Genomic DNA, 16,530 nt, shown 5'->3' on the forward strand with positions numbered 1-16,530 from the left:
GCGATTCCATCGGCGTCCGCGATTCTCTTGCGCTCAGATGTTCTGTGACTGTGTCTTTTCCTCGTACTCTCCGTCGAAAAGATCCCAAATACAATGTTTGGTTGTGTAATTTTGACTTTTGCTAAATTTATACAAATTTCTTCGAGAAATGTAGATTTGTGGTCGAAACTGTAGCGGTTTTTGTTTATAATTGTTTAAGTTTGAAAGTGTCAAAATGGTAAGTGAAACTTTACATTCAGCTTTTTGAAGCACCCAAACAGGCTGTAAGAAAAGTGATGAGAAAATGCCTAAAGTGTACTGAGGTGAGGTCAAACGGCCTTCACAAGTATCACAACCAAAATTTGGCATATTTCACTGTAAAATTACAAAATTGAGACCTAAGCAAATAGTTTGAGCTTAAAAACCTAGGAAAATTATATATTATCTGAGAAAGTACATTTCCACTACTATAAAGAGTGTCCTTCAACAGCAATTATAGAAAATGGCCTGAAGGCAAATGGGAAATAACATATTTGACCTAAAATTTAAATTTACGGACGCCATAGGTATTTTGGCCAAAATTATAATATAATATTTACAACATTTTTTATTAAAGTATTACTTTATTCTAAATGGGCCAAAACTGCTTTTGTTGGGGTCCACATCATAGTAACGTTGAAAGGCCCCAAAAAATCTTAATTCCTTTAATAAATTTCGTGATATATGATGTATAAATAACAAACTATTTAACTTGTAGGCAGCAGATGAACCTCCATATCTGACAGTTGGCACTGATGTTAGCGCAAAATACAAAGGGGCTTTTTGCGAGGCCAAAATTAAAAAAGTTGCCCGTGCTGTAAAATGCAAAGTATGTAATTAAAATTTATTTTAACTACGCAAAATCTTCCACCAGAACATTTGTTAAAACTAACTTTTACTCTTCACAAGGTAACATTTAAAAATGGTCAAGGAACAGCTGTGGTTCCTGATGACCAAATTCAGGGTAACCTCAGGGTGGGGGCCCACATTGAAGCAAAACACCCTGATAAAAATCAGATGCTAGAAGCCGTAATCAATAAACTACTTGATTACAGCCAATATACAGTTGGTAAGAATCTGAAAAAAAATTTCTGAAAGACAAATTGTTCATTTACCTATAAATTTAAAAAAGTTTTTGATGATGGTGATGAAACGACTCTACGAAGAACATCTTTGTGTTTGAAGAGTGGCAGACATTTTGCAGAGAGTGAAGTAAGCATTCCCATATGAAGAAATGAAACTTCAACTTTAATCCAAATGATTTACCCACTTTTAGAGCCTAGATCAATTGCCTCTGACCAACCCTGAGCATTTTGGTACTCCAGTTATCGGCTCCAAAACCCGAAGAAAAAGAAATTCAGTTGTGTGTGCAGCTGCTTTGTAAGTATTGAGCCATAAAATGAAATATTCAAATTATTTAGTTACTTTTTTAAAATATTTATCGCTTGAAGTAATTTTTACGTGTTCAGGGATGATGAAAGTTCAGAGGAAGATCTTCCTCAACCCAAAAGACAACCAAAAGATAGGAGAAGAGCGTCTTCCGCTAGTACAGCCTCTTCAGCTTCCAAGAATGTTGATTTGGGTCGAGTTGTTTGCGTGGAACAAGGTGGTGGTCGTGGGAACAAGAAGGAAAATTGGTTTCCAGCCCTCATTGTCTCCCCATCAGCTCAAGAAAACCTCAGACTCAAATTTGACCATCTTGTCAGATCCTTTAAGGATGGAAAATAGTAAGATTATGATTTTACTTAACAAAAGTGAAAGATAATTAATTGCCATTGTTTTTGCAATTAGTTTCCAAGTTCCTAAAAAAGACACTAAAGAGTTTACAAGGGCAATGGCTGCCAAAGTGGAAAGTCCAGCTCTCAAAGCGGCTGTGGAAAAGGCTCTAACATTTATGGATAAAGATGAGCTACCACCTAATTGGGACCGTGATACGTTAATGGGTCTCAATCAACAGTCAGAAGATAGTCACGATTCTGACAGTGACGTAAGTTATCATCTCCAACTATGCTATCTAGTATGTTCAAAAATTTCTAATAAAGTTAAAAATTGAATCAGACTTCTGATGACGAACCCAGCGAAGAGAAGGATCGATTTGTAGCTCAACTTTATAAATTCATGGATGAGAGAGGAACCCCTATTAATCGGGCCCCCAGTGTAGGCAGCCGAGATTTGAATCTCTACAAACTGTTCAAGATAGTTCAAAAAATTGGTGGTTACAACAGGGTAACTAACCTGAACCAGTGGAAAAATGTCTTCCTCCGTTTGGGTCTGTCCAACTACAACACCACCAGTTCGCATCAAACTAAACAAGCTTATAAAAAGTACAATATAATTAAAAATAATGGGGATTTTTTACTATTAGTGTTTCTTCTACAGGTACCTGCACAGTTTTGAAGATTTTTTCCGTAAATTGGGATGTACTATGGTATCAAATACGAGGCACAGTAGGGGTCGGTACCGAACTGACAGGAATTTGATGATGACGCGAAACCGAGAGCGTGATTTGAGCGCATCAAGAGCCAAATCCTATTCAAAAGGTTCCAAGAAAGATGATGAGAAAAGAAAAACTAGAACAAGTCTCGTTAAGGAAGAAAGTGAAGAAATGGTACCTTCCACTAGCGGAGGATTGAAAGACGCTTGTTCCAGTTCAGCTTCGAGTTTGAGTTCATTAGCTGGGCTAGATGATAAGAAGGAGAGTAAAGTTAAAAGAGAATCTTCCCCTTCAAGTTTGGTTGAAGAGAAACCCGCCTCTCGAGAGAAAAAGAAGGAGCCTAAGATAAAGCCAGAAACTCGCAAAAACTACTTACCGGAAGGCGGTGAGTCTTCAGATGACAATGTTCCTCTGATCCAAGAAGGTAATATTAAACAAGAGAAGGATGACACTCCAGGAAAGAAAGAAAAAGTGAAAAGAAAAGACACCAGAGATGAAAGTATTAGCAAAAAGACTAAAAAGGTAGAAGAGGCTAAAGATGGCAAAGGCAAAATGGGCTTTTCTGACAGTAAAAAACCAAAAAAAGAACTTAAAAGATGCGATTCGAAAGATTCATCTTTCCAAGATCGAAAATCGGGAGAGTCTGATCTAGACTCCAGTGATCTTGATTCGCCCAAGAATCGAAAATATTCCGACGGAGGGATGGATGACTCTTTCAAGAAAGGTGGTGAATCATTTGGCCATAAGAAAATGAAGAAAAGGAAAAAAGAAGGAGGTCCTGATGGAGATGGGGATGATGATAATGATGGCAAAGAAACGGATATTGAGTATGGGTTTGCATAAAATTAAATTGTAGTTTTACGTATTAATGGGATTTTTTTGTTTAATAGGGAATTTTGCCAACGTACTGGAGGTATTAATATTGGGGATAAAATCAGGGTTAAATATGGGCATGGTGGACAGCATAAAATCTACGAGGCTAAAGTTTTGAAAATAGATGAGAAATTGCCAAAACCTTACTACGTTCATTATACTGGCTGGAACATGCGCTACGATGAGTGGATCAGAAGGAGTCGAATAGTTGAAAATGTTTCAAGTAGTTCTGTGGGTAAAAAGAAGAAGTCCACTACTTCTTCCAAAGTAAGCCTTTTCCTTCTAAGGTGTAACTGAATTATTGTATTGAAATTTAACGTGTTTTATATTAGCTACCTGGACCTACCAAAAGTTCTGGGAAAAGAGGTCGTCCAAGTTTGGCTTCTGTTCATTCTGATTCTGGATCATCAACTCAATCGACATCACTATCTCCAGCTTCCTCGAGAAAAACGTCTTCACCCACAAATTGTCGCTCACGTCATACTCGTTCTGAAAAAACTAACTTAACTGGTGGGCTGGAGCCACGTAAGAGAGTCAGGAGAAAGTCAGGAGCTACAGGGGAAACTAAAGATTCTGATATTGATGAGAGCCTGCTATCAGATATTGAGGATGATGGTAGTGAAAGCAAATCAATAGAAGATAAGGATGAGGAACCTTTACACGAAGATGGAGAAGATGAAAGTGGGCCTGTTGAGAGTGTCAAGATGGATCAATATTCCGAAGCACCCGTCATTTCTCATCCATCTACTTCCGAAACTTGTCTTAAATTAGGATCGGATGTCCTCAGTAAAGTAGAGTCGGATGATGATCAGGAACTCTTAATGAGAAATGAAGACAACAAAGATCCACTTCCTATTAAAATTGAAGAAATTTTAGATATGATATCACCTTTAACGGATGACAATTTGCCACCAAGTTTTGCTCCTCACTTGGATATAAACTCTCCCAAAGAGGATACCCGCGTAACACTACCCAGCTCCGTTGTTACTGAAGAAGCAACTCCCAGTCAAGCTAAAGAAACCAGTGTTATTGTTCGTAGAGTTAGCGTAGAACAAGATAAATTACCCATAGTCGAAGAACCTAAGGCTTCTGTTAAACCTGATCCTCCATTAAACCTATCATCAGCAACTGAAATTTTAGGCTCACTTGATGAAGATACTGAAAGTGAAGATGAAGCTCTAATCAACCTCTGTGTTCCTAAAAAAGATGAAACTACTACTCCTAATAAAGATGCAATGCCAGATCCTGTAAATGTTGTACAAAAAAAAGAATCCCCTGATTTGTCTATAGAATGTGACAAAACTGATGAGAAAGAAGTGACTACGATAAAACAAAATTTTCTGGATTTCCCCACTCTTGTAAACTTAAAAGAGGAAGATAAAAAGGAAGAAGTTATAACGTGTCAGGCTAGCATTAGCACTCCTATAAGAGAAAACTCTCAACTACCGAGTGCTAACCAAGGAAGTGATCCCAAGGAAACTGTGGCCGAAGAACCTCCTAGCATTATACCGCCTAATTTAATTATCGTTAAAGAAGAGACCAATGATCAGTCAGTCTTTGAAGCCGAAGATGAAAATACCAGCAGAGACGTAATAGTTCAAAAATTACCTATTGAAAAACCTGTCATTCTCGAAAAGGAGAAGAAATTTGAAGTAGATGTTGTGGAAGAAGAGGACAAATACGCTTGGATAGACGAGACTGAAGAGAAAGAAGAAGCCGAAAGACTGAGAGAAGGAATTTCTCCTAAAAAGGAAACTAAGAAGAAGCGCAAAGTTCAAAAACCAGATGCCAAAGACGAAACCAAGCCTAAACCTAAGAAAAAGAAGAGTGAAAACTTAGAAGACCTCAATAAGGAGCATAAACAGAAAAAAGTTAAAAAGAACAAGATCAAGAAGAAGAATGATAAATCTGAGAGTAGTGATGCTAACAGTGATGGGAAAAAGACAAGTTTTGGCGAAAAAACTAGCCTCCTAGCTAGTGACAAGAAGAAGAAAGAGAAAAAGAAAAAGGAAGAGAAGAAGCTAAGCAAATTGGACATTATCGAACCATCAAATGAAAGCTCGCTATGTGAAAGCCAAAAGAAAAAGAAAATTAAGAAAAACAAGGAAAAATTAATTGAATCCGCTCTTCAGGATAAGAAAGTTAAACGGAAGAAAAAACAACTACCAGTCGATGATGAAACTGAGGGCGATAAATCTGAAACTGATAAATCAAAACCTGTGAAGAAGAAAAAGAGAAAATCGAAGTTAAAAGAAACTCTTACATCTATCGCTAAAGACCCCATAATAATGCCCTCAACTAGCACTACTACTTTGGAGATCAAGTCCACTAAAGAAGTGAAAGATACTCCCAAGAAAGAAAAGAAACCTAAACAGGACACTTCTTTACTTATTCCTTTATCAGTCAATATAAAACAAGAAGTGGAGGTGGATGAAACTGAGAGAGAAATGTCTTTCTTACTATGCGAAGAAAATGTACCAGCCAGTCCAGTTGCTGTTGAGCCGTGCCCTGAAAAAGAAGACAAAATTGAGGAAGATAAAAATTATCTTGGCAAACTTAAAAGCTTTGCTAAAATAACAAGTACTCTGGCTCCATCAAATTCTATACCTTTTGGTGCTAGCTCTACCAGTGAAAATATACCGACGGGCTTGTGTTTTTCACATTTCCCTCCAAACGCTTCTTCCCTAGAACTTAACAACGCTGCTGAAAATGTAAAGACCAACCGGGGCGAAGCTGAAATGTCAGCTGTTCTAGACAATACACCCCCAACTACGCCTGAAAGTAGCGGGTCGCTTTTATCTAGTACCCCACCTCATGATGATGAAAGAGCTGACTTTAAATTGATAAGAAATACCACTCTGGAAGCCCCAGAGTGTGAAGATACTTCATCCAGAAGTACAGACAGCAGCAGCGCATCCACTTCAAGCAGCGGAGGCTTGGGTGGCTCATCCACTCTTGTACCAGAATCTCGGGTTCAGAAAACATCTTATATGAGCAAAAGACCCAAAATGGATCTTGATAGACATTACGAAGTTTTACCAACTAAAAGGAGGAGGAAAAGTGGTAAAGCTAATGAACCTACAAAAGCCACGTCAAAGCCCGTCATTGCAGGCAGAACAATTAAAGTGGAAAGGGACACTGATAATAGCCCGACTATTTCTTCCTTACACTCGACAATGGAATGCAGCTATTCAGATTCCCTTTTTATAAACGCTTCTCCACCACCTGCAAGTGTGGCCAGCACCCCATCTCTTCAGTCTCTTTCCACGGCAATTGCCACTGTACCCAATATTCCCATTCGACCTAATAGGCCTTCTAAGTTCAATTTCGATGACCCCTTAGGTAAAGTTCTTACGATGATATAGTTCCTAATATGATAGCTAAAAATTTCCACTATTTCCAGATGACAATGTTGATGCAAATAAAAGAATAACAGTGCTTCAAGATAGAATGACGGAATTAAGAAAAATCTACATAGGTTTGAAGGCAGAAGTAGCCCTCATTGACAGAAGGAGAAAGAAAGCCAAAAAAAAAGACAAGGATAGGGACCATAGCAATAGCGGAGCTAGTGGTATGTTGTAATAAAACTACACAAAAAATTGCTGAATGATGTATCCTTAACATTTTCTTGCGCTTTATTTCTGCTACAGCATCAAGCAGTAAAGACAACAGTAATCAAGGAAATTCTGGATCCTCTTCCTCGCTCATGCAATTAACAGATACACCAACTTCTTAACGCACAGAGAAACATTATGTTGCACTTCTATCTTAGAAGAAATTTCTGGAATGAGTTCACACATGAAAAATATTTGCTTAATCTTAATATAGGTCTCACCTCTGCCATCGGTTTTATACCAAATGAATTATTTCACCTCGGGTGAAATTTTTATCTTAAAAAAAATATTTATTGGAGCCAAGTTTTTATTGCACCCTAGTATATAGTGTTATATATTTATATACTCAAGCGAATGAACATAAATAAAATACTTTGTAAAAAAAATCACATAAAAAATTGCCAAATTCAGTATATAAATATTAAGAAATGCAAGATGTTTTCCCCATAATGCTTGCTTTTGAAAATGACAAATTCTTTCACCTTTACCAGAAAAAAAAATTAAATATTTTTTTAATACCTTTTACAAGTTTTTAATTTATAAATAGAACTGTTATGATTTAATAAAGCTAGGGGACCTGTTGCGAGCATTATTAAAGCATAACTAACCCGAATGTTTTAAATAGGCAAACTCAAAAGCCTAATATAAACTTTTAGGAAATTGAGGTTACAACCTTAAAGGCTATTTGTATAAAAATTCTTATAAAAAATATATGAAATATTAAATAAAAAGATAAAATTAAAGCATTTATACGAGTTATTTTTGTTTAAATTGTAAAGTAAATCATTTTCAATAGCAAGAAAAGTTGTGACTTTGTTACCCCTTTGTTTTAGTATAATGAGATATCTTGAAAGTTTTGGCTAATATGCAAAAAAAAATAAAGAACATAGCTTCATTTTATCTACATGCCATTCACATTGTGATAAAGGGGGCTCAAATTTTATTTAGGCTTTTTTGAAGAGCCTTAAAATTTTTTAAGATTAAATTTGTTTTTCTAAATTAATGGGCTAAAATTTGTTCATTTATAAAATATATTTTGTCTGTGTCAAAGCTGTTGGTAAATGTTCCAATAGCTAAATTTAAATGGCCCTGCATAAATGAATTTGAGCCAAAAAAATTAAGTCAAACTAAAATTGTCTAAGAATCTAGCTAGATAGAAATAATGAACTTTTTAATTAGCAACATTTTAAACCCAAAATTAGTCTTTGATCCTTACAATATTAGATGCAAATTATTTGGCTACTATATTTAAACCTAAATATCGCGACTGGTACCAATTTCCCTATAATTTGCCTTTATTTTTAAAGTAAGAGCAATAAATTGGCCTATTAAAAAATATTGGGAAATGCAATAAAACTGTGGAACTTGGTAGTATTATTTGCATTAACAATTATACGGTTTTACCCTGTTTATTTGAAATGCGGTTTTTAGTTTTTAAAACTACCATATGTAAATGTTTTAACTGAGAAAAAATAATATATCAATGTGTTTTAATACTAGAAGCGAAACAATTGTCTTAATTTTACCAATTATAAGGGCTGTAAATTCCCTAGAGAGGATTAGCTTGCACTGCCAAAGCTACGGTGAAAATAGTAGAAAGCAAGTATGACAGTTCAGTTGATGTTGAATACTTTATCAAATCAACGCATTTGACTGAGCAATCTAACTTGAACATGACTCAAAACTACTATAATTTCGATATAAGTCCATTAATGGAAATTCGCAGCCCCTGAATGTCTCGAGTGTGTACATAATATATATTTAAAATGAAGAACATTCACACAATATGCTCAGACTTTAAAATCTAACCTAGCTTTTGTTTTCATGTAAATAGCAATAAATTATATACCAATTCTCAAATGCATTAAATACCTTTTTAGATTTACCTGTAAAGAACATTTGTCCTTTTTTTTAGCTAAATTAAAATGGGGCGATTGTTCGAATTCTATATTTTAGAAATTTATAATAGAATGTAGTATTAACATATTAGCTACATGACAAACTTGGTATTTTACAAATAACATGTCTTGTATTACCTTTCATGGTGGGAGTTTTTACAAATTGATGGAAAATTTTGTCTAATTATCATACGTACATTTTTGTCTGTGTCATGTTTGTGTTAAATTGAAATAGCTAAAATGTTATTAAAAATACTTCTAAAGAAATTACTCACTACTGACTTTTTTTAAATGGTTTTAGTTAACCTTTTATCAGACCTATATTAAATATTAGTGGTGAAAATGGTGGTGAGTTAGGTTCAGTAAATGAACAAACATTTTTAAGCCTACAGAAAAGATATCTTTTATTTGTAGACATTTTCTTTTCAAATTTTATCCCATCTGTTTACAGGCAGCAAATATACAGTGTGGAAAAATAAATTGCCACTGAAATATTTTTGAGCCAGAAATGAAAGTGCCAAAATGAAAAATTGTTACGGGATTAAAATTTAACGATAGTTCATAGAAACACAAATACCAACTAGGCCTACACAGGGTTTTATATTAGAATTATACTATTTTTTCCCGTAACAATTTTTAAATTTCTTTCTTAAAAAGTACAAATTGGAAATTTCCTATAAATTAAATACACCGTGAAAATGTTGGCTACTTTTAAGTTTGAAGTCATAAGAACTGCGCAGAAACCATTTTTTAAAACTTTATCACAATGCATATTTTCCGCGCATACAACAAGTTTTTAACCAGAGAAAATATAAAACTAAAAATTAATTTTAAGATTTAGGTTTTTTTTTTGGTATAGTTGACCGTGAATCGCAATGTTTTCAATTTTTAAACTTTTGGCACGTTTAGAAAAATTAAACGAAGGTATAAACAGTGCCTCTTTGCGGAAATTTGCTACTAAAATTCTTTACCAAATTTTTCTTTTCTCAAATATATATTTTTTGATTAAATAGTTTTTACATAAGATAAGGTAAAGAGAAAGAGTATTAATATTAACACATTTTTAATAGAGGTAGCACCGAAGCATTTCTTTAGATATATGATGGACTAAAAAATAGAGAAAATGAAAACACCCTGATATTTATGCCAAAGGACAAAAAATTATCTTAATATTTTAATTTTAACAATGATAAGGCAACTAAGAAAACAAAATTACTGGGATGGTAGCAAATAGCGTAATTTTTTCAACAAATACTATTCATATAGTGAGAGATTAATGTCAATAGAAAACTAATGCAAAATAAGCAAAAAAAATTATGACGCAAAACTTCTCTTTTTATCTTCAATTAAGTGTTCTAAGTTAAACGAAACAACCTTCCGAGCCTCTTTGATTCCCTTTCCCCCCTCAATTTTCTTATTTAAAAAATGGAATATTTTAGAACAATAAAAAAAAAGGAATGTATGAAAATACAGAGAAAAAAATAATACACCAACAGTTATTTTGTTCCTTTGGGGAGTTACTTCGCTTTCATGTTTTACTTTAGTCTCCATAGTCTTGTTATGGAGATCAAAAGCTATTTCCATCAGTAATTACAAATGGGGAAAAGAGGGGGAAGGAGTGTTTCTTTCAAGAGCTACGTTCGCATTTTTTTAACGCAAATGAATCAACCTTAACTATTTTCTGAAGGAGCTGGAATCAGGTACTCATCCGCTCTCTTATGGTCGTTCAAAGCTTTTAAAGTCAAGGAATCGTGGGGAAGTTCAGATTTGCGACGCAGCAGAGGTTTCTCCCTCTTTATATTAAGCGGAGCCTAAAAAAATGGATTCTCTCTTAGTTCATACGAAGTAAATTCTAAGCAAAGTAATATACATGTACTGATGAAAAATTGATGTGCTATAGATTTATGGCTTCATAAACAAATGACCCACATAAATGAAACAGTCATCCTATCAATAACTAAACTGACCTAAATGAAACTGATAATTTTTCACATACACGTACTTTGAAATGACGCTAACCAAATCAGATAAAACAACTGTTAAACAGAGATAGCGTAGCATTATAGATTTAATAGAGAATCATTACATGTACATCACTTTGTCAGTTTCTCATAGCCCCTCCATACTCATGCACATTTCCACCCATTACAAAATACATACCATGTATATTTAAACAAGCTGTTTTTTTAAACTTTTAAGGCAAAACTATCACAACCAGCGCAATTTAAAAAAAAAGTGCTAAGTTAGTTAAAAAAAACATTCCAACCTCCCTAAATTTTAAATATTAACTCCAGATTGTTTACCCCAAAGTGTTAGATAGCATTCATAACATTAAATAAAAAGCACTCACCACTTGCTCAAATAATGGCTTATCATAGTTAATTTCTTCCTCATCGATAGATCCAATGATTCTCGAAAGACCAGAATCATAACTGGCTTCACTGTTGTTTAGAGAATCGTTCTTATTCTTATTAGCCTCATTTTTGAAATTCACATTCTGACATTCTTGGAACTGCAAATAAAGAAAAATGTTAAAACATTCAAGTTTTTCAGAATTTATAGTAAGAAAAAGAGGTAAAAAAGAAACTTAAAATATTCACTTGGGGATTTTTAAGGGCTAATTTTTCTATTTTTGACCAAGCCTCTTCCCTCTCTCTCAATTTCTGTTTCTCACTATCAAATGTTAAAAATAAAAAGTTAATTCCAAATTTTAATTCTATATCAACTAAAACAATTTCGATTAACGATACGTACCTCTGCCTTTCAGACTTAAAATTTTGCACACACTCATCAAATAACTTTTGATCCATTTCCATGAAAAGTTTCAAGGCATTGTAAATAAGACCGTGAATAGTTTTATTCCAGTGAGTTTTGGAATTCCTATAAAGAGCTGGGAACATAATGGGCAATATTTGGCTAGCATTGTCACTGATTAAACTCATAATATACTCGTTGTTCCAGTAATATAGAGCTCTTTCAGCAACCTATTCAAGGAAGAGACAAAAGTATTAACATAAAAGGAGCCAATAATGCCATAAAAAAAGGCTTTCCCACCTGAAAATGTGGTGATGAAACAGACTTGGCGAGTTGTCTAAACAAAGGCACCATCACTTTGGTGAACTCTGCAGGCTCAATTACGTCTAATATTTCTTCAAGTTCATTCAGGAACATAACTTCTTTGGGACTATGTACTTTGGGCCAAAATTTCAACAAAGAAGCGATAACAGGCTCCGTCAAACCAGGTTCTTTTTCTAAAAACTGCACCACGCAATAAGCCAACTGAGGATGGTAAACGCTCAAACTTTTCACTTTGTGTAAGGGCATTAAAACTTTCAGCAGAAACACTTTGTGCTCCTCCTTCAAGGGTAAGGCAAAACCATTTATGATACTAAAATTAAATTAAATAGATCAGCAGTTAATTTTAACCGGGGCAAACATCAAACAAGAACAAATATAAAATTTAATTTTGTAAACACTAGTGTAACAAACCTTCCAAGAATTTCTAACAATTCAGCTACACCATTATGATGTTCCGTTTCGTATATAAACCTATTGGGCGAAACCAAAAACAAACTACAAATTACGTGAAGGTAATGATCAAGTCTTATGAAATAAATTAAATTGAGCTATTGGTTTAAAATAGTATTACCTATAAAAGATGTTGTTAATCTGTTTTCGAATGTAAGCTCTCAATCCCAAAAATTTTCCGTAAATTCGGTGCAAGGTAGTTTTAAGAAAATCCCGTTCCCGCGGGTCTTCACTATCAAATAATTCTAAAAGCTGAAAAAAAAAGTAAAAAAATGAAATCATATTTTATATTACTATCCACTGAAAGTACAAGTTACCTGCAAAACAAATTTCTGATCAATATGTCTCTTGGCTAAGTTGGGTTGAAAATCAGGGGACTCGAGGAATCTTAAGAATAACTCGTAGACTACTTGAAGATGAGGCCAAGCTGCCTCCAGCGTGGGCTCGTCTTCTTCCGGATCAAACTCAGCTCCATTGGGATTAGAGGAAGGAGGAAGGGTTCGAAACACATTGACTGAAAACTGTTCCCAAAAGAATTAATAAAAATTAACATCCAATGATAAATCGGAAATTCTCACCATAGTAACTATTTCGGAATATATGGGTTCCGTAATGACTCCTCTTTGCGTCGTGACAAATTCTACCATTTCGTGAAGTGCACTCCGCTTCACCTCTTTCCATTTCAAGTCACTGAGTGGATCACTAACAAAATCAAACAACACACAGCATTGCCGTATCTTTTGTACAAAAAGCTCTTCTCTCTCATTAGGAGCGGCATCTTTAATCAGCGGAAGCTTCTGTAACTCCCGATTTTTGCTAATATTGAAACGGGAAGAGCTCTGACGCCTCTCTTTCTTAATGTGTGGCCCTGCATACTTAATCTTTGCAATTTGAGTAGGGGGTGGTACATTGGGAGGAGATGGCTTGACCCCACCTACAACAGTTCCGCTGTTTGCATTATTTTGGTTGTTGATTTTGTTAGCCTGAAACAAAAACATTTGAAAACTATCAGATTAATTTTCCTACATTAAAGAAATACATTGTTTAATAGGACTACACAGAACATCAGTGTTTGTCAAATTATTTGGGGAAATAATAAATTTTATAAATGCTCTTATAAGGGGTTAAATAATAAATTTGAAAGTGTCAATTACACTAACATGACGTAAATGATCAGTATAGTTACAGAATAATACATATGTAGCTTGGAATCACTTAAATAAAATTACTAGGGTTCAACTTTCAAAACAAAGCATACATTATTCCCATATTAAATACCAGTACTTTGTTTGGAGTTTTAAAGCCTCCCTGATTACATAATTAGGAACTAAAGAACCAGTATAGTATAACTCAATAAATGATGGCTCATAGTGCGAGTATTCTGGGTTCCTAATAAATTTTAATGAAGGCGCTTTTTCAGGCTCCTCATTGTGGAAAATAGAATTTATCTTTCCCTATTACGCAGAGTAGAGATTAAGAAAAGGTTAACTCTAACAACTATAAATATATGCCTTTAGAGACAATAGTTGTTTTTTTTTTTGCTATTTTGGAACCATTTACCTCATAGCTCTAAAAACCAAATTGTTTTAAGGATATAAAATGCTGGGACTAGATTTAACCTTGAAATGTAACATTTTATCAAGATCTATGTCTTTGGCTAGGGTAGAACAATTTCATCACCGAATATATAATACCGTAATGCTTAACATTTTATTAATTTTACTAATAATGAAAAGTAGCACCAGAAGTATATATTATTAGAAGTATTTAGGTATGAGAGAAGCAACAATCTGAACCACTAAAACTAAACGTATACCTTTGGCGGGCTATTTCCCCGAACGACAAAAGCTTACACTGAAAGGTCTTCTCTATATTACTCTGCCTAATGATGTAAAATGTAGAAATTACACTGCAAATGGAAATTTCCTTGTTTTAACTATATTTTCTTGAGGCAAGTTTTATAAAGTCACCATAATGATGTAATTCGCCCTGAACTATTTTTCTTCCAAATCGTATTTTTGAAAAATCAGCAGGAAGCTTCAAAGGTATAAGTTTTAAACAAATAAGAGGCAGACAAATTTTATCTCTAAGTGATATACCATAGAAGTATGTTAGTACCCAGAGGATTAGTATGCATATTAACTGTGGAAAACGTATTATTAACCATATCTTGCTTATAGCAAAGTACATCAATGCTCAAACTTTAAAAATACAAGCTAAAAATATTTCCCGTTTCTATCAGTATTAATCACGCAGAAAGTAAATAAGTACTAGCTGCTAGGTTTTACTTAAAAATTTTAAGCATTTATTGTCAAAACTGACATAGGTATTGACACTAAACATTGTAATAAAGGTAAAGGACCACATGTAATTAACGTGAAATCTCAATAAAAAGGTTGGTTGCTGATATTAACAAATAAAAAAGTAGTAAAATACCCAACCAAAACAAGAATATTAACCTCATGTTTTAAATCTGACATGTACTCCTGACTTTTTATAACATTTTAACCGGTGATCTAGACATCAAAACGGCAATCACAACATATTGCTTAACAGAAGTACAAAAAACAATTTTTTACAAAAGGAAGAAATATCTTCAACCTATAATATTTGGAGTAGAGTAACATTAAAGGTTTCAGATTTTTCATGGCTTTCTTTGCCTAGAGGAATAGTTTTTGTAGTGAGTTCAAGCTAACAGGAGTAATAGTTTTAATCTAAAATCCCTGACTTTTCCAGGTTATCCCTGACCAATTTTTGCCAATATTCCTGACCTTTTTGGTTATATTTTTGGACATTTTTTATCATTATTTTAGGTCAAAAATTATTTGTGGTTTGGTTGACTAACTAAAATCCCTGACTTTCTACGAAATTATTTAAATCCCTGACATTTTTCCTCCATTTTACAGATCCTTGACTTATCCAGGTTTTCCAGGATAACCATGTTCTGTACGAACCCTGTTGTAGTAAAATTTTACTCAATGGGATATAAATTTTTTTAAATCAGAGGTTATATTTTGCAACTTTTTTTCAGCAACACAGTAAGACTTTGCTAAACTTTAATACTTTGTAGCTCACCGCAATGAAAATTACTGTAGTCATGTAAAAATTTATATTTAGAAATAATAAAACAGCTATGACAGTTCTAACTGAATAATATAAAACTAAACAAAATTTTAAAGTGACAAAATTGATAAAAGAAAATAGCTTTTCATCAGTATTTAAGTTCGCCTAAAGGAATGTTTTGTGTATCCAATTTGGTTCTCAAGTTTACATGTTTATACTGGTTTTCAATTGTACTTAAACCAACACTTTTGCCTATCACAGGTATGATAAAACATGACTGAAAAGAACTATAGGTTTGAAAAATAGGTTGTTCCAAATTTGACCTTCATAATATAAATTGACTTGCTATATTAAAAATGGAAATGTTTGTTTACAGCATATCATATAGTGCAATTTACTATCGAAATTAATGGGTTTAAAAATCAACATTGGATGCCTAATTTTATCATTATCACGGTTGATCACACTTTCAGTTTGTAACACCATAATAAAGGAAATGAAATAAGAAACCCTTTACATCCACATCCAAACACACAGACTGGTTAGAGTCTACGTAACCAACTGACGCTGCATTTAAAAATATTGTAAATATTTAAAGTAAACAAGGCTTATTAAAAGAAGTTCAAGCCCCTATATTCCCAAAAATAATAATTGGTAGTAATAGATATAGGCGTAAAACTAATAGCAAAGGCTTAGAATTAGAATGATGATGATAATAATAATAAATTCGTGTAAATTAGTATTAAATATTTAATTAACAAAACTCACATCGTCTGTATTTTCCAGGTTGTCTTTTAAATTGGCTTTTGGCATCATTTACAATTGAATTGTGTTCTGGCCGAAAGCAGAGTACATAGTCATTCGATGTTAAGCCTAACGGAGAAGCCCATGTGTATGGGGACGGACAATATTAACTAATTTCCAAAATGCACAACGAGTCTTTGTTTTCAATCAACGACACGAAGTTTCACGTAAAACATAATACACAATTACCGTCTTACCTTGTCTTTTTTCGATTTATTTGGCATTATAAAATTGCGATAATCGTTACGACACCATTGGTGGCCTGTAAAACTCCACTTTGATTGTTAAAAATAGACCT

General features: G+C 33.8%; 2 protein-coding genes across 5 annotated transcripts; one reads left to right on the plus strand and one right to left on the minus strand.

The window, feature by feature from the left end:
- The first annotated feature begins 3 nt into the window (after positions 1-3).
- LOC149941014 (uncharacterized) lies at positions 4-7,875 on the plus strand. Of its 3 annotated transcripts, none has more exons than XM_090178062.1 (13): positions 4-100; positions 737-847; positions 928-1,087; positions 1,151-1,230; positions 1,295-1,398; positions 1,488-1,745; positions 1,810-2,005; positions 2,077-2,342; positions 2,398-3,279; positions 3,343-3,592; positions 3,658-6,667; positions 6,729-6,896; positions 6,976-7,875. In XM_090178062.1, the coding sequence occupies exons 1-13, from the start codon at positions 38-40 to the stop codon at positions 7,059-7,061; spliced, it is 5,634 nt and encodes a 1,877-aa protein (XP_090034188.1). In that variant the 5' UTR covers positions 4-37; the 3' UTR covers positions 7,062-7,875. The 3 variants fall into 3 exon arrangements, with proteins under 3 accessions (XP_090034188.1, XP_090034190.1, XP_090034189.1); XM_090178064.1 differs by having other exon boundaries at positions 28-217; XM_090178063.1 differs by having other exon boundaries at positions 79-105.
- Positions 7,876-9,581: 1,706 nt separating this feature from the next.
- LOC149941015 (serine/threonine-protein phosphatase 2A 56 kDa regulatory subunit gamma isoform-like) lies at positions 9,582-16,514 on the minus strand. Of its 2 annotated transcripts, XM_090178850.1 has the most exons (11): positions 16,430-16,514; positions 16,197-16,301; positions 12,944-13,348; positions 12,683-12,886; positions 12,487-12,617; positions 12,327-12,410; positions 11,892-12,225; positions 11,592-11,821; positions 11,427-11,510; positions 11,188-11,347; positions 9,582-10,648 (listed from the first exon to the last, which is right to left on the minus strand). In XM_090178850.1, exons 2-11 carry the CDS (start codon positions 16,242-16,244, stop codon positions 10,508-10,510), a joined length of 1,821 nt encoding a protein of 606 aa, XP_090034976.1. In that variant the 5' UTR covers positions 16,245-16,301; positions 16,430-16,514; the 3' UTR covers positions 9,582-10,507. The 2 variants fall into 2 exon arrangements, with proteins under 2 accessions (XP_090034976.1, XP_090034977.1); XM_090178851.1 differs by lacking the exon at positions 16,430-16,514 and having other exon boundaries at positions 11,188-11,349; positions 11,438-11,510; positions 16,197-16,417.
- Between the last annotated feature and the right edge of the window lie 16 nt (positions 16,515-16,530).

The sequence above is a fragment of the Leiobunum rupestre genome, chromosome 6 (assembly GCF_980474605.1).
Source record: "Leiobunum rupestre chromosome 6, qqLeiRupe1.1.hap1, whole genome shotgun sequence".
Taxonomy (NCBI): Eukaryota; Metazoa; Arthropoda; class Arachnida; order Opiliones; family Sclerosomatidae; genus Leiobunum; species Leiobunum rupestre.